This window comes from Bubalus kerabau, chromosome 3, assembly GCF_029407905.1.
Source record: "Bubalus kerabau isolate K-KA32 ecotype Philippines breed swamp buffalo chromosome 3, PCC_UOA_SB_1v2, whole genome shotgun sequence".
Lineage (NCBI taxonomy): Eukaryota > Metazoa > Chordata > Mammalia > Artiodactyla > Bovidae > Bubalus > Bubalus kerabau.
In genome coordinates, this window is record NC_073626.1 from 88,012,239 (window position 1) to 88,034,158 (window position 21,920).

General features: G+C 43.8%; 1 protein-coding gene across 1 annotated transcript in view; it reads left to right on the forward strand.

Moving 5' to 3' along the window:
* The first annotated feature begins 7,172 nt into the window (after positions 1–7,172).
* DPP4 (dipeptidyl peptidase 4) overlaps positions 7,173–21,920 on the forward strand; it is an 84,819-nt gene continuing 70,071 nt past the window's right edge. Inside the window, exons 1-2 of the mRNA XM_055572416.1 lie at positions 7,173–7,265; positions 7,785–7,872. Of these exons, the coding sequence (XP_055428391.1) occupies positions 7,260–7,265; positions 7,785–7,872 (94 nt within the window). The 5' untranslated portion in view covers positions 7,173–7,259. The remainder of the gene's footprint in view (positions 7,266–7,784; positions 7,873–21,920) is intronic.

The following is a 21,920-nucleotide window of genomic DNA, read 5'->3' on the forward strand; positions in this document are numbered from 1 at the left end:
GTGGCCTGTTTTTTATATCTAAAGTTAAGTCTGATTGTGTTCCTTCACCTGGCAAAAACTCTAAGTGGCGCCCTAGAATACTGAATTTACTGAATTTAAGACTAAAGAATATGTCCAGGATCAACCTTTATACCCTATATCCTAGTGAAACTAAACTAATAGATAGTCCCTAAAGATCTCCAGGTTTCTCACTCAGCCTTTGTGTACAGTTATTCCTTTGGCTTGAAATTTCTTCTTTCCAAACATCTAAATCCATAGGATTATCCACCTAGCTAACTATCATCTCTGTATCTCTAGGTGGAAATTAATTTGGTTGTAAATAACACACTCGCTTGGTGGCTCAGTGTTAAGGAATATGTCTGCTAGTGCAGGAGGCCCAGGTTCAATCCCCGGGTCAGGAAGATCCCCTGGAGAAGAGAATGGCTACCCACTCTAGTATTCTTGCCTGGAGAATGCCATGGACAGAGGAGCCTGGTGACTATAGTCTGTGGGGTCGTGAAGAGCTGGACACGACTTAGCAACTGAACAACAACATCACAAGTAGAATAATCTGCCAAACTCTGGTTGGTAGGGAAGGCAGAAAATGGTATGGAAACAGATGGGGTTATTGTTGAAGGTAACCTGGAGGAAATGACTTTTGACCTGGGTTATAAAGGGCATGCGGAGAAGACAATGGCACCCCACTCCAGTACTCTTGCCTGGAAAATCCCATGGGCGGAGGAGCCTGGTAGGCTGCAGTCCATGGGGTCGCACAGAGTCGGACACAACGGAGCAACTTCACTTTCACTTTTCACTTTCATGCATTGGAGAAGGAAATGGCAACCCACTCCAGTGTTCTTGCCTGGAGAATCCCAGGGACAGGGGAGCCTGGTGGGCTGCCGTCTATGGGGTCGCACAGAGTCAGACATGACTGAAATGACTTAGCAGTAGCAGCAGCATAAAGGACATGCTAGAAAAGTCATTCCCACACAGGTGGACAGAGTTCTCTAATTAGGTGGAGGTCAAGAAGGGCACTGGGCAAAAGAAGAAATACCTTTGTACTTCCTTTACTTCTCTTGCAGAGCAGAGGGACAGGAGTAAGATCTGTTCAGCTCCCTCACCGCTCTCAGCCCTGTCATTCTCACTCTCTCCTTTCTTGCCACACATGAGATCCCATTTTTTCCTCACTTCCAGTTGCAGCCACCAAGAACACAGAGAAAGACCCAATGTTATATTTTGCTCATTTAATTTTTCATTTATTCCACCAACACTGATTGACTACTCTTTTCCAGGCATTTAACGAGGCACTAGAGAGAGAAGGATGGAAGAGAAAGATAAAAGAATAAATGGAACATCTCCAATCTTTATTAGGAGACAATTTAACAAATAATATGTAGTGTTGGGCTGTTTATTTGGTTATTTTTCATTTAGACACTCCTGTCCATCCTTCACCCTTATCTTCCCTGCCCATTGCCCCAGGAAAATGACGCCTGCAGATAATATCCTCTATTATCCAGGTTCCTTTGTCCTCTGCCTTCAGTTGGGACATACAAGCAGGAAAGACTAGAAGAAAGAGACCAGAGTATTTATTCCGTCTGTTTTTTATCTGCTTTGTGCTGCAATCTGACATTGGCTGCATCCTTCCAGGGCAATAACTCACAGGACCCTACTTCAAAGACTCCGTTTCCTTAAAGAAGCTATTACTATAAACATCTCCAGGGATAACATGGTAATCAAAACGTGTAACCTCCAACGGTGGTGTTTCATTTATCATGGGGTACTTAAGAATGAAGTTCATGGGTAACATTCTAAGTTATGGTTTGATATCACCACTTAGAAAAATTCTAAATCTGAGTCAAAAATCTCACTTTAGTTGCCATAATAGAAATTCATGTCTTTTCATCGTTTCCAGATTCAAATCATTTCGTAAACCCAAAACGCCCTGTTTGAAACAGAGGCCAGAGCCTGCAATGCTCCTACAGTACATCCTTAAATCTTCTTCCCAGTCTCCTTCAGAAAGACATGGGACTTACAGCTACGTTTGAGAATGCTCAGTGAGAAGGGATATGACCAGACCTCCCAGGAGTTATTAAATCCTGGCTCTAGGAGTTAAAACATCCATTGCTATAGAGTTAAAACATCAGCCATGTCCAGGGTACATTAATTTTTCTATTACTGCTGTAACAAATTATTATAACCTAGTGGCTTAAAACAACACAAATGTATTGTCTTATACTTCTGGAGCTCAGAAGTCTGAAATAGGTCCTACTGGGTTACAGTTGGAGAAGGCAATGGCACCCCACTCCAGTACTCTTGCCTGGAAAATCCCATGGGCGGAGGAGCCTGGTAGGCTGCAGTCCATGAGGTCTCTAAGAGTCAGACACAACGGAGCGACTTCACTTTCACTTTTCACTTTCATGCATTGGAGAAGGAAATGGCAACCCACTCCAGTGTTCTTGCCTGGAGAATCCTAGGGACAGAGGAGCCTGGTGGGAGGCCGTCTATGGGGTCGCACAGAGTCGGACACGACTGAAGAGACTTAGCAGCAGCAGCAGGGTTACAGTCAAGGTGTCATCAGAGCTGCATACCCTCTAGAGGTTCTAGGAGAGAATTCATTTCCTTACCTTTTCCGGCTTTAAGAGGCTGCTTGCATTTCTTGACTCATTTCTCCCCTCACCCACAGAGATGGTGCAGGTTCCCTACCCTATACTCAGTTAACTTCCTGCTCAGCCCAGACAAAAGATGGATTATGGAACCATGTCCATTGTACCAGCATGATAACTTCACTGGACCAGACAATACAATCCTAGTATCTGTGGCTATTACCTTGAAGAGTACTTTTTTTTCCTTCAGGGCCATCTCAAATTGCCATCACCTGGAAGGGTAAGCAGTATAATTTTACCATCTTACTTTCAGGGAAATGTCAACTATCGTGTTGTTTAATCACTAAGTTATGGCCATCTCTTTTACAAACCCATGAACTGTAACCTTCCCAGCTCCTCTGTTCATGGGATCTTCCAGGCAAGAATACTGGAGGAGGTTGCTATTTCTTTCTCCAGGGGTAGAACTGCATTGTCTCCTGTGTCTCCTACATTGACAAATGGATTCTTCACTGCTGAGTCACCAGGGAAGCCCCAACTCTCTTCTCTATCATAATATAGCCTCCTGGGATCTTGATCATCTTGAAATCCCATAGAACATCACATGGGTCCACTACATTGGTGACAAGCTAATTGGACCTTGGGAACAGTAAGTAGCAAGTTCCTTATATATTTCAACAAGACAAATATGACCACAGAATAAAGGATAAGTCCTATGAAAATGTTTGCAAGGATTCAAGGGATTTAGCAGTCTAGAACATGTTATGATATCCCCCCTAAAATGATGGGTAAGCCACTACACCCTGTGTGCCCACCAAAAAGAGGAACAGTATTTGCCAGAACTCTCTGGATTTTGGAGACACCGTATACCACAACCAGCTGTGCTTCTCCAACCTATTTGCTCGGTAGTACCTATGGCTGTCTGTTTTGAATGGAACCTAGAACAAGAGAGGGCTCCCTAGGTCTAGGCTATAGTGCAAGCTGCCCTGATCCTTGGATCTTAATGACCCAACAGATAATAGGTATTACAAGTGTCTGTGGCAGGCAAAGCTTCTGGCAAGCCCCAAAAGGAAAATCACAGATAATCTGCCTAGGATTTTTAGAAAAAAGTCATGCCCTTCGCCTAAATATTAGTTATTTTTTGATGTATATTAAGGTTTCCCAGATGGTGCTAGTGGTAAAGAACCTGCCTTCCAATGCAGGAGACACAAGTCTGCAGTTCGATCCCTGGGTGGGGAAGGTACCCTAGAGAAGGAAATGGCAACCCATTCCAGTATTCTTGCTTGGAGAATCCCATGGACACGGAGCTTGGCCGACTGCAGTCCATGGTGTCATAAACAGTTGGACACGACTGAAGCAACTTAGCTCACATACACAAAGGTAACACCCAAACTCTGGGGCTCATTTTAGATGTGGGCTACAACAGTCAATGACTATTCACTATATGAAAATCAGTTCCTCTCTTTCTACAGGGCCCTGGTAGACCCTGAAAACATGATTGTAGAACAGCTGGTATATTAGTGTGTGGGGGCCATTTAATACACAGATAGGATGGCTTAACAGCATTTCATTGCCTGACAGTTCTGGAGGCTGGGGTTGTTGTTGTTCAGTTGCTTAGTTGTATCTGACTCTTCATGACCCATGGAGGGCAGCAGGTCAGGCTTCCCTGTCTTTCACTATCTCCCGGAGTTGGCTCAAATGCCTGTCCACTGAGACAGTGATGCTATCCATCTGAAGGCTGAAAGACTGAAATCAAGGGATCAGCAGGGTTGGCTCCTTCTGAGACCTGAGGGAAAGGATCTGTTCTAAATCTGCCTCCTAGACTTGTAGATCATAGTCTTCTTTGTGAGTCTCTTCATACCATCTTCTCTCTATGTGTATCTGTCTCTGTTTTCAAATTTTCTCTTTTTATAAGGACACCACTCATAGGTCCCACCCTAATGACTTCTTTTTGACCTGATGACCTCTACAAAGACCTTGTCTCCAAATAAGGTAACTTTCTGAAAGTTACTGGGGATTGGGATTCCAGCATATCTTTTTTGGAGGTGACACAATTCAACCCATAACTATACAACCTGAACTTCAATAACAAACTGGTTGTTACCTGGCCCACCAAATGACAAAGCTGAGTATGTTCAGCCATGTCCCATGATTAAGTGAAAATGGTATCTATAGACTCAGTAGATGAGCACAAGTGATTCAGATGGCATAAGAAAATTACTTAAGCAATGAGCTTGGACTCCATGGTGCTTCTCCCTCTGCTTGGTGTTTTTCCCTAAACACACACCTATAACTGCATAGCAGTTCCTCATAAACAGGCAACAGAGAAGGGAAGAGTCCGCCTTATTCAAAGTAAGCAGGCACCAGTCACGAATGATGGCTGCTACATTATAGCCCCTCTCAGGGATGCTCTGAAATAGAGTAGAAAGAGAAATCTTCCTAACAGCGAGAACTTGGAGTAGTACATCTGTTTTCCATTGTGCATGAAAATAGAGATGGCCTAATATAAGATTTACACTGACTTACACGTGGCGGCTAATGTGTTGGCCAGTTGGTGTCTTAGAGACTTGGGAAGAGCAAGATGGAAAGACTAGTGACAAAGAGGTCAGGTGGGAGAAATTTAGGAACGAATCTCTTGAAGTTGACCGAGTGTGGAGATATTTGTGTTTTGTGGAATACTTTCCAGAGAACAAGAAGATCTGCCCATGGATGTCAGCCAGCTTCCCTGGGGCTTGCTGAAAGGATAGTGTCACGGTGGGGGTATGGAGGTTAAGCATGTGGGCCGTTGTACAGACTTCCCTTCTCCATTGCTGAGTGCACGAACCGATGAGAGCTGAGGCCAGCACTGAGCCATTCCCTGGAGTCCTTTCCAGCTCCAGTTCACAGGCTGCAACCACACTATTGATTCACCTTTCCCAGCAGCTGGAAGAGGATTCACCATCTCCCAGCAGAGGAGGAGATGGATCTGAGAAATACTTGTAAAGGCAGAACTGAGAGGAAATGATGGCCATGTGAAAGTAGCAGGAGAATAGAGAAGAAAAACTGAGATGACTCAAGTCTTTCGTTTTTGTAACTGATGAGTGAGGACACTTTTAATGTAATTGGTGAGTGGGGGTACTTTTAACGAAGACAGAAATCATCAGAGGAAGGTGAGGTGAGACTGATGGAAAGGATAAAGAGTTCAGTTTGGGCCTCTGAAGGTGGGTGTGGGTAAGTGGATGTGTCATAAGCAACTAGCGGTCAGAGGGGAAAATGATTCCTGAGTTCAGAAGTGCCGTTCAGACTGGAGATAAAGGATGGAAACTGAAATTTATTCATAATCATATGTTAATGCCCCACAGGACTCTGCATTTCGAACTTTTTACCTCTAACTTTGGAAGAGAGACTTTGTTTTGCAGCTGAGTGAACAAGTTGAAGAGGCCTTTTAGAGAGCAGGAGTGCTTATCCACAAGAGGAAGTAAGTAGAGGGACCCTAATGCAAAGGTTCTGTTGTATATTTCAGACTGAAAGTGCCAAGTGCACAAACCTCATCTATCTTGTCTCACTTCTCTATCTCTGAAATCTAGATGAGAGTCTGATGCTTTGTATCCACACAAGTATTTGTGGGATGGGTGAAATAAATGGGAGGATGTGGGGATGAATGAGTAAAGGAAAAGGGGAATGAGTGAAGGAACCTACCGGGCATCCTGGGGACCTGGAGGAAGAAGCCACACCTGCTCTTTTACTTTTTTTTCCCCAAATGCTCTTTGGAAGACTGAAAGATAAAAGGCTGTGTGGAGCGGCAGTTAAGAACATGTACTCTGAATTCAGGCTCCACGACTTCCTAGCTGCCTTTACTTGGCCGGCTGACTTAACCATCTTCTTCCTCCCTGTAAAATAAACACAAAAATGTTGAGAGCAGCTCCTGGGAAAAAGTAAGTTGCACATAAGTGTTAGCGTTATTATTTCTGGCATCATGATGAGAAGGTAAGCCTGAAAGACAAACCAGAAACCCCCTGCGGAGAATGAATCCAGACACTTAGCCTCTAAGTGCCATCCACAAGAGAACAATCACTTTTTATCTCTCTGCCTTCCAGGAGCTTTAAATACCCTAGAAATCCTCACCATACCATTCACTGGCAAAGGACAGAGATCTGGGTTTTAGTTTCAGCTGCCAGCGATGAACTCTCTGAGTCTACAGAGCCCTATACCCTCTCTGGGCTAAGTGCCCTCACTTGCCCACTCGAGGTTGCGGGAATTGAGCGCAGAGGTCCCTTTCAGTGAGGGCGGGCCATGCTCTCCCGCCGACCTGCAGCCTCCGGGTTCCACGTCGGATGCCTGCCGGGCGCCCGCTCGCCGCAGCTCGGGCTGTCACACCCCTCCAGCGCGTTCCCGGGACCTCGCACCCTGCGCGTCCGGCGGCCACCCAGTGCCCCGCGCGCCCATAGGGAGGTGCCTCTCGGGCGCCCCCCGGCCGGGACGCCAGTTCTCCGGGGCCGGCGCGCCTTCTCCCGCAGCCTGCCTGCAGCCCTTTATACCCTGCCAACCCGGCGCTCACTAATGTTTAACTCGGGGCTGAAACTTGGAAGCGCCTTGTGACTACGTGCCCGGAGCTCCGGAGCTGCACGCGCGTCCGGGCGGCTAGCCAGACTTCTGACTGCGCTCCGGCTCCGAAACTTCAGTTTCGAAGAGACGCAGACCATGAAGGTGAGTGATTAAAGGGCCCCCCCATCCCGCAAAGAGCCCCAGGGGTGAGTTGTAGATGCCTCTTCACTAAAGTCTCCCCAGATTACCCCCCACCCAAAGCTCGCAGATCGAAACCAGGGGCTCTCATTAGGCGGAAGCTCCAGAGCCACCCTCTGACAGGTGAAGGGACGCCCCAAGGCTCCTGGCTCGCTCTCGAACCCGCGGGACTAAGAACCCAGGGACCGAGCCTTGGAGGACCTGGAGAGCCACGGGCAAAACACGCCCCAGAACCCTTACTTGGCTTCTGAGGTGCGTTTAAACGCAAACATTAAACTGCCCGGAGGCCAGAAGTTCAAGGGAAAGCTCTCTTGCAACCTCCGACTCGCGAGCTCCAAACTCTCCCAGCCCCCTGTGCCCCTCTCCCAGTGTGCGCGCGACGGCAAACTCCGCTGCCTCCTGGGCAGCCGGGGCCCCGACCCTCTTACCCAGACTGGGGCCAGATGGCTGGCTCTAACTGGACCTGACCTGCCCGACTTGCAGACACCATGGAAGGTGCTCCTGGGATTGCTGGCGATCGCTGTGCTCGTCACCGTCATCACTGTGCCCGTGGTTCTGCTGACCAAAGGCAGTAAGTTTAAAACATTTGAAAAAGATAAGACAGTTGGAGACCGGGATCAGGTTCTATTTTAACATTCCAAGGAGACCTAGGAATTTTGCTGGGGACTGGGTGGGACCAGTGTGCCAGGTCGTGGAGCTCAGGCTTCGCTGGCGTGATCGCTGCTTCTAGCGTAGCCGCTAGATTCGCTTCGTTGGTCTCCAGTGTTTAGACTGCGAGAGCCCTGCACCTGCCACGTTTTACATATGGCAAAAACATACTTCCTGAAAATAAGGGGAAATTTTGAGATCTCTTTTTATCAAATTTAAATTTAGTACCTTTTGAATCTCCGTTTTTTTTTTTTTCTTAAAAAGAACTTTCATGATTGTGATCTTCAAAGGAAAAGAGACAGTGTTTAAAGATCCCAACAAGCTGTAAGGATGCCATGAAGGGAGGGAAAAAATTAAGAAAAAAAACCCCAAATACAGTTTTGAGAAAAGAAAGTCCATAGGGAACCCAGGTGGTTTTCCATAAAGCTGATGGAAAATATCACTGTGTCCATGGTGAAATTCAGGTGGTTTTCCATAGAGCTGATGGAAACTATCACCATGTCCATGGCGATATTCAGAGGAGGTGGGATCAGTTGTGTTTAGTGGAGTCTTTCATTTAAATCCACCTTGGTTTCTTTTAGCTGGCTTCACTGTTTCAGTTTAGTCCTAGTTTTTAAGATAAAACATCCATATAATGAAATGCACAGTATTGGATGCAAACAAGTGAGAATAACTAGTTTGGGTCTCCTCTGGCCCTGCTGCTGCCTCTGCTGCTAAGTCGCTTCAGTCGTGTCCAACTCTGTGCAACCCCATAGATGGCAGCCCACCAGGCTCCCCCGTCCCTGGGATTCTCCAGGCAAGAACACTGGAGTGGGTTGCCATTTCCTTCCCCTCTGGCCCTACTTCCTTTTAAATAGTTCTTTCATTTAAGTATTCACATTCTAGTCAGCTAACAGAAGTGCCTTCTCTGATGGTCTAGTCAACCAGGAAATGTGTAGACAGTGCTTATATACTGGGAGGTCTTATCTAGATTTCAAAGTGACAGTTCAGAATTAGTTTGTAGAACCATCAAAAACATGTTTGGCCAGCAATTTCAGGGCCACGGCAAAGGTGCCAAAGGTTAAATAACTGAGTCTGTTGACCTATTGATAATAACCTTTAGTAACTTAAAAAACCCATGGCTACCACCATTTTAGGCTATTAAATGGGTGGGCATCTGTCCACTTTCTCAACTCTTTGTTACAAGCTGTTAAAATATAACTGCTTTCATAAAGTGGTACTTTGTATATTTAAACAACCACACACACACAAAGCCTTCCTGTGGGGAAAGGATGGGTTGCCCATACAATCAGTAAATATTCACATGACCTACATTATGTTCCAGGAACTGTGCAGGTCGCTGCAAATCCAAAGATTAAATTTTATAAATATAAAGACCTCCAACTTCAGGAAGTTTACAAGCTAGTGGGAAACAGATATGCAAACAAATCAAAGTAACCTGGATAGTCTGTTCATGTCTAACATATTGTGAGGCACCCAGGCCTCCTTGGCAGAATGGATGAAACTATAATTGTCAGAACTTCCCTTCAAGAAAGTTGAAAGGAACAGCAAACTTTGATAATAAGTCACTTGAGATGGCAGTGAAATGAGTTAGGGGCCTGAGTCATGCAGCTGACTTCTGTGGGATTTGTTTAAGTTAACTACAGAGATTTTGTTTTGCTGGAAGGAGTATACAGACTGGGGAGGGGCTGTTTCACTATTTCCCTTAAACCATACCTAATCTCTTCTCCAAATGAAATTTGAACAAAGATTTCAAAGACATTCTCTTGAAGGGGACTTCCAGAGAGGTTCACATGTCTCCACCTAACTTTTATTATGATGCAGTGAGGAAGTTTAGAGAGGCTTGAGCAAACTTCTCAGAGTGTTAGGAAGATCGCTTCTGGGAAAGATGTCTCACAAGAGGTTTCTTTTGTGGGGAGGCCTGAAGGGTTAATATCAATTCCTGGAGGTAAGTTTTCAAGAAAATGTAGAATGACTTGTGAGTCATCTTGGAGACACAATATCACCTCCTCTATCTGGGATCGTTCGAGGACTCTTAGCAAGAGAGAAGAGTGAGTGGCAGGACTTTAACCTATGGATGATGGAAAATTCTAGTGTGCCTACAATGTGGAGCAGGACAGTGGGAAGGTGGACGGACATGGGACAAGGCTGGAGGGGAAGAAAAGGAAGTGACCAGGGGATTGACGATGCAGAGTAGAATTTGGAGGCTATAGGGATACTCAGAAATGTGTATGACTAGACTTTGATAATTGGAAACATAGGGAGAAAGGGGATAGGGTGGCTGAGAACTCTTAAACTACTGGTGGAGATGTGGTTTCATTGTGTGCTTTATTTACACTTAGGCAATCAAATTATTTTTCTCCTGTATTTCTTAATTGGCATGTATGTATATTTGAGGAGAAAAGGGAAATTATCTTGTTTCAACTCCTCCATTATCATAAGGAACAAAGATAAAAGCTCAGCTTTTTTGCTAAGCCAGCAATACCATTTCTGAACCACAATAAGGGATAACCTTTTTACAAAGGATCCAGTCACGTCACCCAAGAAGCATCCCTCGATATTGTCCATCAAGGTTTTAAAGTCAAAACCAGAAAGGAAGAGAAGAAGTGAGATGGGAGAAAGGAAATATAAATGAAAAGGAAAGGAAGTGGGGGAAAAAAGAAAGAAGGAAAGAGGAAATGAAGAAAGATTTTGATAAAACAACAAAATAAAGTTTTGGATTACGTGGAAAGCAACGTATTAAAAAGCCAAGAGAAAAAGGAAGAAGAAATGAGCAAACTCAAGTTCATCCCCCAGAGAGGTTGGTTTAAAAGGTTAAGTGTTTCCATATGAAGAGCTGACTTCGGCAGAACTCTGGACACACTTGGAGCAGAGAGAGAGAGACTGAGACAGAGAAAGACAAAGGTGTAAGCTTAATACTGTTCACAATATTTTTTTAGAATAAAAGCTTCTTGAGGTCAGGAGTTATGCATTTCACCAGGTAATATTAAAAGTTTACCTCCTTCTGTATATATACTAACAGATTGAATTTTGTTTTTAATTCCTCAAATATCCTAAGAGAGAAGGATATTGCATATTTAGACATCGTTTTTCAAAGAATCAGCAATAAAATGTATAAAAATAATTTACTCATAGTGGAATTGAAATCTTCATGGCTTAGAGGCAATAAAACTTTCTCACTCAGTATTTGCAATCCCTTTAATTCCCTCTTTATGATATATTATAGGCTGAGTTTTTAAAATAGTTGTCAAATTGTTTTATTATTGAGTTTTGTTATTTGTCAGATAGTTTTCTTACTGGGTTTTGTTACGGGATAGAGACATATCGGTTCTTCTTGTATTCTTTCCACTGCTGTAGCAGTAAATTTCCTCAGTATCTTCTTTCAGTGCATAGGAAATTTGACTGCTCTGCCATCCACCAGTAATAAAAGAAAACCCAAATGTGAAGGAGGAGACAGGAATAATCAGAGAAAAAAAAAAGATAACATCTATGAAGTTTGCCTGAGGAAGTCCAGGATCTATTCCAGATTTTAAAACACAGAAGCAAGTCTGAATGAAAGCTTTGTATATTTCAGAGGACGAATTCTAAACAAAGAGCCCTGTAAAAGCTCTAGCTGACTCCAAGCTCACTCAGTTATCAAGCTTTGTAGAGTGTTCCTGAGGTCAGTGGGTTGGCCGTTTTCAGGCCAGCTATTTTGGCTTTTGGTTCCCTAGCTATAGGATGTGCCTTAAATTTCTCTATCTTAGACATCTTGCCTCTCGTCTTAAAAGAGGTCAGAAAAAGGGAAGGCTATTTGCCTAACCAATGGTCAGAGAAAAGTGACATCAAGAGACTGACTAGAGCTAGATCAGTGTGCTTGAAATTTTAAGACTTAAACTACTGAACTTAGGAAATGTGACAGTAAGTACATGCAGGACCACCTTCCTTGTGGAAGAGAAGGTGCAAAGATGTAATAACCAACACAGATTCACTCTGTGCCAGGTACTGGGCAAGGGTGTTCAATACACTTCTCATTTGATCCTTACAACCCTTTGACAGAGGTTATTATTTCCAGTTTTACAGAAGATTTAGAGAAATCTTGAGAGGGCACTTTAGTTATTTATTACTGCATAATGAATTGTCTCTAAACTTAAAACAAATATTTGTTATCTCACAGTCTCTGTGGGTCAGGAATTTGTCAGAGGCTTAGCTGGGTGATTCTGGCTCAAGGTCTCTCGTGAATTTACAGTCATCTGAAGGCTTAACTGGGGCTGGGTAATCCGCATCCAAGCTCTCTTATGTGGCTGTTACCCAGAGGCCTCAGTTCCCTGCCAAACAATGGGCCTTTCCAAGCAGCTGTCTCCCCTCAGAATGAAGGATCTAAGAGAACAACCAAGTAGGGAACCTCAGAGTCTTTTTGACCTAGCCTCAGAGGTTCTGTACCACCACTTCTGCTGTGGTCTATTGGTCATACACACCAACCCTGACACAAAGTGAGAGGGCATTGCACAGGCTGTGAATATTGGCGTGGGGCTCAGTGGGGCCATCGTGGAGGCTGGCTACCAAAGAAATTAAGGAACTCGCTCAAAGTTCCACAGAGCTGGGATTCATGCTCAGACACCACGCTTCTACAGTTGGTACTTTGTGATCAAGTATAAAATTAATGTGGCCATATTAGCATAAATGTGACCGCTTCGTCTCTATATGACTGTATTTCATTTCATGACTGCTCATCCCTGAATGCTAAGTGTTCTGGGGGAAAGTAATTGCCGCTGCTGCCTCTGTTCCTACACAAAGCTGTAGAGAAGCAATGACTCCCAGTCCAGAACTGACATGCCACTCTTTTTTTTTTTTTTTGACTGTGCTGACTGTATTGGGTCTCCCTTGTGGCCCTTGGTCTCTTCATTATGGTACACAGTCTTCTCTAGTTGAAGCAAGCAGGCTTAGTTGCCCTGCAGCACGTGGGAATCTTAGTTCCTGGACCAGGGATTGAACAGGCATCTCCTGAACTGCACAGCAGATTCTTTATCACCAGAGAATTCTTTGTCACCTCTTCTGACTGGTCTTATAGGTGTTTTCAGTGGCGATAGTTGGTCCAGGTTTAGTACTTGGACTGGATTACACATGCTTCTAATGCATGTTATGTCATTTCATTTGATCCTCACAAAACAATCCAGGTCAGAGAAGGTATTAATTTCCTGACTTGGTACACGGAATAAAACTAAGGCATAGAAGTTTAGTGCTTTGGGAGGAAGTACTAGTACTTGGGAATTCAGATCCTGTAACTTCTAGCCTTCCCTAAGTCTGCTGATTTCCATGTATGCTCAGTCACTTCAACTGTGTCCCATTCTTGGTGACCCCATGGACTGTGGCCCACAAGGCTTCTCTGTCCATGGGGTTTCCCAGGCAAGAATACTGGAGTGTGTTGCCATTTCCTCCTCCAGAAGATCTTTCTGAGCCAGGGATCAAACCCCTGTCTCCTGTGTCTCCTGCTTTGGCAGGCGATTCTTTACCACTGAACCAGCTGGGAAGCCACTGATTTCCATGAACACTGTTTTAAAGAATTACTTTGGTGGCAACTTTTGTAACTTAATGACTAATCATTGCTTTATGGCTTTCATTACTGTAAATCAATTATCTTGTAAATATTTTTACCTTTAGTCTTCAGAGGTCCCTTGTGACCTCCCAAAGAGGGTGTGTCTCTCAATCTGAGAGCAAACTGAAACTACAAAATCAGCACTTCTGAGTTAGCTGTTTTATTTTTGCCAAGTACTATACTTGCGGTTGTGTACTGTACTTCAAAGTCACAACTTCCTAGGAAATCTTTTCAAACTTAATGATAAACCATTTGCTTTAGCTAACTGTCTGCATTAATAAGCACAAGCGATCAAGAACACAGAGGGACACAGGAAGGAGTTTCTCTGTTTCAAGTGTGAATGTGGCCTGATCTTGTTTGTATTTCTAAAATGTCTTTGACTCTGGTCTAGATCATGGTGCAGGGTAGGGAGTGATTTATCCCAGTGAGAGATGATGATTACTTGGACACGGTGGTATCAGTGGAAGGAGAAGACATAAGGATGACTCCCTGAACAATTGACTGGCTGTTCCAGGCCAAATGGAGAACTTTCTTTTGCCCTCATGGTTCTATGCTCGCCACAAGAGCTAATCTGCCGTGGTTCCCCTAACTCTCTCATCCTACTCGGATACATTTCCGCTTTCCAAGACAGGCCTCTGAGGGCCTTCTACATTATGCACCCAGCCTGTCAACATAAGGTCATTCTTTAATCCAGCAAATATTTATTGAGTATTTTCTACATCAGGCACTTTGTTGATCACTGGAGATATAAAAATAATAGACATGGCCCTTGCCCTCAAATAATTCACAATATTAAAAGAAGCATAAACATTAACTATAATAAAAAGCCCTAAGCGGCCTTCTAGTAAATGATCAAAGTGTGCTGTGGAAGGTCTACAGAGAACATGATAAATGCTGCCCAGGAAAGTTCATATGGAAACCAACCAAGCATAAAGAGTTAATAATTATTGAGCCTGGATATAATCCTTCCAACCTTGGGGCCATGAGAGTAAACTGGCTCCCAGGATTGCAGTTCACCTGTGTGTTTAGCTCTCAAAAACGTAAAACCCCTCCCCCCATCCTGATTCTGTATGAAAGTTGTGTCAGATAGAATACTTTTGGCTGCATGTAACAAAATATCTGGCCCGAAGTTATTTAAACTCTGCTGCGGCTGCTGCGTTGCTTCAGTCATGTCCGACTCTGTGCGACCCCATAGACGGCAGCCCGCCAGGCTCCACCATCCCTGGGATTCTCCAGGCAAGAACACTGGAGTGGGTTGCCATTTCCTTCTCCAATGCATGAAAGTGAAAAGTGAAAGTGAAAGTGAAGTCGTGTCCGACTCTTAGCGACCTCATGGACTGCAGCCCACCAGGCTCCTCCGTCCATGGGATTTTCCAGGCAATAGTACTGGAGTGTGTTGCCATTGCCTTCTCCGATTTAAACTATAGAGTCTATTTCATTATTACTTCTCAGGTGGTGCAGGTGGTAAAGAATCTGTCTGCCAATGCAAGAGACAAAAGAGATGCAGGTTCAGTCCCTAGGTTGGGAAGATCCCCTGCAGGAGAGCATGGCAATCTCCTCCAGTATTCTTGTCTGGAGAATCCTTATGGACAGAGGAGCCTGGTGAGCTAGAGTCCATGGGGTCACAAAGAGTCGGGCATCACTGAGTGACTGAACACAGACACTGCGTTATTGCTACTGTCTTCTGTAACTGGAGGTGCAGAAGGAGGACAGTTCTAGAGTTGCAGTGGTCCTCCCAACCTCTTCAAAAGCCTGAGGTTGCTTTCAGCTCTGCTGTTCTCATACTGCTGACTTTCATTCTCAAGCTTGTCCTCTCAGGTCGAACTGCAGCAACACATCATTTGCTCACACAGCCATTTCACAAGGCAGAGAGATTGCTGTTCCTCATTCACAGTCTCTGTATCAAGGAGGAAAACTATTTCCAGAAGTCCCCTGGCCCAAGGCAGACTTTCCCGCATGTCTCCTTGGCCAGATTTGTGTCACTTGTCTATTCTAAACTGATCTCTGGCAAGGGAAATGGATTGACATGCTTAGACTAGATAAATCAAGACTCATCTTTTAGCACCAGGAAGAAGCTCTTTCCTTAGCCCTTGGAAGGGGAAAGGGAATTACTTAAGTTGAACTGGAGATTCTAAAAGAAAGAGAGGGGAGGTCTATGTGGGCATATCAGATATTCTATGATTGCTCATTTTTCATTACATTGGAAAATTTTAATTTGCTAACAGAAGAAAATAGATGTCAAGCTACTGATTAAGCTAGCTCTGATCTCTAAAGAATCTGATCATATAACTCTCTCTCCTTCTCTTCTCTTTTTTTTCCCTATCCAAATGAATTTATTGTAAAACAGGGTGTTTTGATGCTGCCTTTTTTGGTCCTGAAGGAATTTTGAGCCCAGCACTTGCTTTCTCTTGGCATCCAAAATGATTAAGAATATGAAAGAATTAAGTTTGTAACATTTAAGATACAAATCAGAAAATGGAGTGGATCAGAAATATCTGAGGGAAATTACTCCCAAGTTTCTCATAAAAAGCACAGATAAACTGTTATATTTTATCCAGTTCATAAAGGGTATTTTTGTTGTCGTTTTAGTCACTCAGTCATGTCTGACTCTTCTGCAACCCCATGGACTGTAGCCCACCAGCTTCCTCTGTCCATGGAATTTCCAGGCAAGAATACTGGAGTAGGTTGCCATTTCCTTCTCCAGGGGATCCTCCTGACCCAGGAACCCAAGTCTCCTACATCGGCAGGTGGATTTTTTTACCAATGAGCCACCTGGGAAAAACAACAAAAGGCATTATTTACCTACTATTTGCTCCTGTATCTCCACACTCCCATTAAAATGTAAGCTTCATGAGGGCAGGAATTTTTCGTGTTTTGTTCACTCCAATCTCTAGTGCTCAGAACATTGAGGACACAGTGGACATTGAGGGGCTTACAGCAGCAATAACAAAAATATTCTTTTCACAGTTATGAAGCCTAGAGGTCCAAAATCAAGGTGTCATCAGGGCTGTACTCTCTCTGAAAGTTCTAGGGAAGGAGACCTTCCTTGCCTCTTCCAGTTGCTGATGGTTACCAGCCATCCTTGAGGCTCCTTGACTTGTAGCTCTATGACTCCGATTTTTCCTTTCATTGTTACATGGCCTTCCCTCTCTTTCTGCATGATCCTCTTCATTTTCCAAGTCAGCAAAAGCCTGTCTACGTCGCATGGCCTTCTTATTAGGACACCAGTCAGTATGACCAGGCCAGCATGACTTCATTTTTTATATTTTTATTTTAGATTGGCGTATAGCCGATTAACAATGTTGATGGTTTCAGGTGCACAGCAAAGCAACTCAGCCGTACGTCTATGTATATGCATTCTCCCCCAGGCTCCTCTCCCATCCAGGCTGCCATACAACCTTGAGCACAGTTCCCTGTGCTATATGGTAGGCAGTATGACATCATTTACTTAACTGATTACATCTACTAAACTCCTATTTCCAAATAAAGTCAACTTTCTGGGGTTTTCAGTGGACATAAAGATTTTGGGGGGTCTACTCAATGCAGTGGTGCTGGTGGTGGTAAGTCTATTCAGTCATGTCGGACTCTGTGCCTCCCTGTGAACCGTAGCCTACCAGCCTCTTCTGTTGCTGTGCCCACTTCCAGGTGATCTTCCCTACCCAGGGACTGAACCCACATCTCTCATGTCTCCTGCACTGGGAGTGGGTTCTTTACCACTAGCACCACCTGTAAAGCCCACTCAGCCCAGTACAGCTTGATAAATATTTGGTGAAATAAAGAAATTATCTTAGAGCTCATGTAAAAACATATTTTTGATGAACATTTTTAAATGTTACTTTAATTCTTTTAAAATTCTTTCATAAATATGGGGTCAAGTCATCCACCACTAGATCATGCTCACCTATTCATACAGTACAGTGCTAGCAGCTTTTCAATAAAATAAATTCAGCCTTTCAGCTTACTTACAGTCTACTTAAGATGTGACTGTTCAGATTAAATTTTTAACTAACCATAGAAAATTACTTGATTAACTGGCAAACAATTTGGTATAGGTAATAAATACCAAAGAAGATGATGGGGTAGCAAAGTGTGATGGATGGAGCCAAGGGTAATTCCAGAGCATGAAGAGGGACCATGAAAAACTGAAGACCACAGATGTGGATTGTTTACTTCAGAAATTTGCTAAGTTCAAGAGAAGAAATAAGGAAATGACTATAGGAGGCAGCAAGGTCAGTGTTTGTTTGACACGGGTGTACCCTGTGCATGCTAACAGAGAGCTGCTGCTCAGTCATGTCCAAGTCTCTGCGACCCCATGCACTGCAGCCCACCAGACTCCTCTGTCCACAGGATTCTCCAGGCAAGAATACTGGAGTGGGTTGCCATTTCGTCCTCCAGAGGATCTTCCTTGACCCAGGGATCAAACCCACATCTCCTGTGTTGGCAGATGGATTCTTTACCACTAGCAACCACCTGGGAAGTCCAGGACAGAAGTAAGCAATGAAAAGGAAGTGAAGATGATGTGGGAGAAGAGATGAAAAGCCTCAGAGCCTCTAAGAGGAACCAGGATCTGAGCCCGAGGCAGGCCCATTTCTGACTCCAACTGCCAAGGAAAGGGTTAAAAAATGGCAGAACAGACAGCCAGAAGTGGAAAGCCCAGGAAAAAGCAAGCCCCTATGGTGGCTTTTGCTCTAAAGGAGGAATCATTGAATCTTTTCACTGGAAAACTTCATACTCTTTTGAACATGTGTACTGCAGGGCCTGAGTTATTCAAAATTTGTTATATTTAGAGACAGCAAAAGAGACACTGATGTATAGAACAGTCTTATGGACTCTGTGGGAGAGGGAGAGGGTGGGAAGATTTGGGAGAATGGCATTGAAACATGTCAAATATCATGTATGAAATGAGTTGCCAGTCCAGGTTCGATGCACGATACTGGATGCTTGGGGCTGGTGCACTGGGACGACCCGGAGGGATGGAGTGGGGAGGGAGGAGGGAGGAGGGTTCAGGATGGGGAACACGTGTATACCTGTGGTGGATTCATTTTGATATTTGGCAAAACTAATACAGTTATGTAAAGTCTAAAAATAAAATAAAATTTAAAAAAAATAATAAATAAAATAAAATCTAGGAAACAAGGGGAAAAGGCAGGAAGAAAAGAAACCAGTTATAAAGCTTGCATGACTACTTTTCATGAGTGTAGGGAAAAGATGAGAGTTACGAGTTGGAAGAGAAGAAAGCGCTACAACTTTCTTTCCAGAAGTCATAGAGTTGCCATCCTTTATAACACTCCAGGGAGAAAATTTTAGGGTATACAGAAAGAATCAGTGCCCCTTTGACTTCAAAGCACTAGAAAAAATTATATTCTAATGTAACCTATCTACTGTCCCAGGTTCAAATGATGCTACCAAGCTGCCTGTTTAGATTATTTGCAAGCATTTCATCTAGACACTTCTATAAAGTCTAATGTATCTATGCTAACTCACAGAAACTTCCAGCAAGCCTTAACCATGTACCTCACCCTGCTGAACACTAAGGTTGTTTACAATGGTGGTTATGACCACAGGCTTCAGAACTCTATTGCCTAGGGCTTACTAGTCATGGGACTTGGGTCTGGTTTCTATCTACACCTCAGTTTCCTTTCCTGTAAAATGGGGATGAAAATAAGTTAATAAGTGTGTGGTGCTAGAATAGCACACAGAAGGTCTCTATGAGCGTTTGTAATGATTATTCTTTATATCTCTGGTGGCTGAGATGGTAGAGAATCTGCCTGCAATGCAGGGGACCTGGGTTTGATCCCTGGCTTGGAAAGATCCCCTGGAGAAGGGAACTGCTACCCACTCCAGTATTCTCACCTGGAGAATTCCATGGACAGAGAAGTCTGGCAGGCTACACTCCATGGGGTTGCAGAGTTGGACACAACTGAGTGACTAACACTTTCACTTTTCCCTCTGTATATATTTTTAACATTACAAAAATTTTAACAGTCCCAGAGGCATGTACTATAATAATACTTGTCTCACACTCTTGAAAGTTTTGCTGGGTGAATGCCGGAAAGGGCAATTCTGTGGTAGTTTTGTTTTCCAGTGATCATTTTCTTCATCTCTTGGAAGACAAACAGGTGTCACAGAGAGTAGTCTTGCTGATTATACCTATAAATCCTTCTGGAGAGTTCTTCAGTGACAAAGTATTAGAGCTTTCAGCTTCCCCAGATGAGAAGTTCTCTAATCAGTTTTCTCTCCAAACTAATCGTTTTTAGCTTTGATGTCTCACTACAGCTACCGACTATTTTTCAAGAGAAACCAGCCCTTTGCTAAAATAGTAGCTTGTTCCACAGGCCTCTGGGTCATTTATTTATACGGTTAAGATGTTTCTAACTTTCAACTGTTTCTCATCACCTTGGATTACACTGATTAAAGTCAGTCAACATAGTGAGGAATAAAAGCCTTGTCAATATTAATTTTGGCCACTATTATCCAGTTTCTTTATTCTCAGAAGAGTCCTAGCAAACGGTGAGGGAGTGACTATAATCAGAATTTTTTTAAAAATAGGACAATTTGCATTTCAGAAAGGAATAAAGCCATCCTGAGGTCCTGTTTATGCTGGCTTCCTGTGTGTGCAGAGCCTCCTGGCTCTTCACTGGGGAGAAGCAGGGTGAACTGGATTTAGTTCAGGCAGTGTCTTCAGCCTTGCATGTCTTCACCAGTGGCTATAGATATTTCCATCTTGAGCTGAAATTTGACACATGAATATTCTGCCAATTTCACTTCTCTGCCATATATATTGAAGTCTTATGTTGATAGTTGTGTTGTTTCAAGACAATTAGAATTTCCATATCAGCTTCTATATTTCTAACTGATCTTGGGAGCATTTTTTTTTTTTTTTCAGGATGGTTACTGACCATTCCGAGGAATGTCCAGATAGGGTCATCAAGCCATAGCCAGGGCTGACTGCCTATTTTTGCAAGTTAAATTTTATTTGGAATACAGCCACATCCATTCATTTACCTGTGGTCTGTGGCTGTTTTCAGGCTGCAATGGCCAACCTGAGAGGTTGCAAAGCCTAAAATATTTAGCATCTGGCCCTATAAGAAAGGAGCTTCCCTGGTAACTCAGTCAGTAAAGAATTTGCCTGCACCACAGGAGATCTGGGTTTGATCCTCGGGTCAGGAAGATCCCTTGTAGAAGGAAATGGCAACCCACTCCAGTATTCTTGCCTGGAAAATCCCATGGACAGAGGAGTCTGGAAGGCTACAGATCACGTGGTTGCAAGAGTCAGACATGACTTAGAGACTAAACCACCACCTATAAGAAAAAGTTTGCCAACCTCAGATCTAGATGTTGTAACCTTGTAGCCAAAAGAGACTTTCTCATTTTACAGGTAAGATGTGTAAATCTTCACAGAGATATGACAAATATAGAAATCACACTAGATGTTTAGCAGAGAAATTTGATATAAGAATTGGTTATACAAATTAGAGCAACAACAACAAATATTTCTGAGGTAAGTGAAAGACAGGAGCTGTAGGAAGGAGGTACCTCTAGGGCTTTGGAAAAAATGGAGAAGAGGAACACAAAAGGTCTGGATTCTGAGCTGCAAGGCGTGTGAGGCACGTGACTGCTTCTGACACCCCTGAGAGGCAGGATGCAGTAGGTTCAGGTATAAGAAGGGAAGCGTGAGCCAGCACGGGCACTCCTTTTGGGGCACATGCTGACAGAATGAGCAAGACAGAGGAAGACCCCCTGCTCTTCTAGTCACTCCACTCCTTCTCTGTGTTCCCCTAATGGCAGGACCCAACAGGAAGCCTGAGGATGAAGGGGCCTGGGAAGCGTAGCTATAGACTCCCTGCTCAGCATTACTGAGCAAAGAATAAAAGTGTACATTTGAGCTGAAAGACGATACGTAAATGACGGTCACAGGTGTAGAGAAGCAACATGTCCTGGTGACCGCATGGAAGGTCGGAGCCTGAGGCTCCTGTCCTGCTCTGTTTAGACCCAGCTGGCCCAGCAGCTTGGAGTTCACAAAGCTCATATTTAGAGCTGTGTTTCTGTGTCTGTGTTCTCCTGTTGATGTTGTCTGGCTTTTACCTTTTCTTTTGACAAATATTTATGAAGTACCTGCTATGGCCAGACACTGTTCTAGGCCATGGTGAGATAATAGCAAACTAAAGGTAGCACAACCCAATCAGTGTCCTCCTGGAGCTCACAGGTGACCAAGAGAGGCAGACAAGTTAAAAAATATAGTATGTCAGGTGCTATCACTGTTGAGGAAAAAATGTAAAGCCAGGAAGGGTGATACAAAGAGACTTTCTTAACGAGAAGATTGTAAACATTAGTTCAGGGAAGGAAGGTGAGGTTTAAATAAAGACCTAAAGGAGATAGGGAGCAAACTTTGGGCA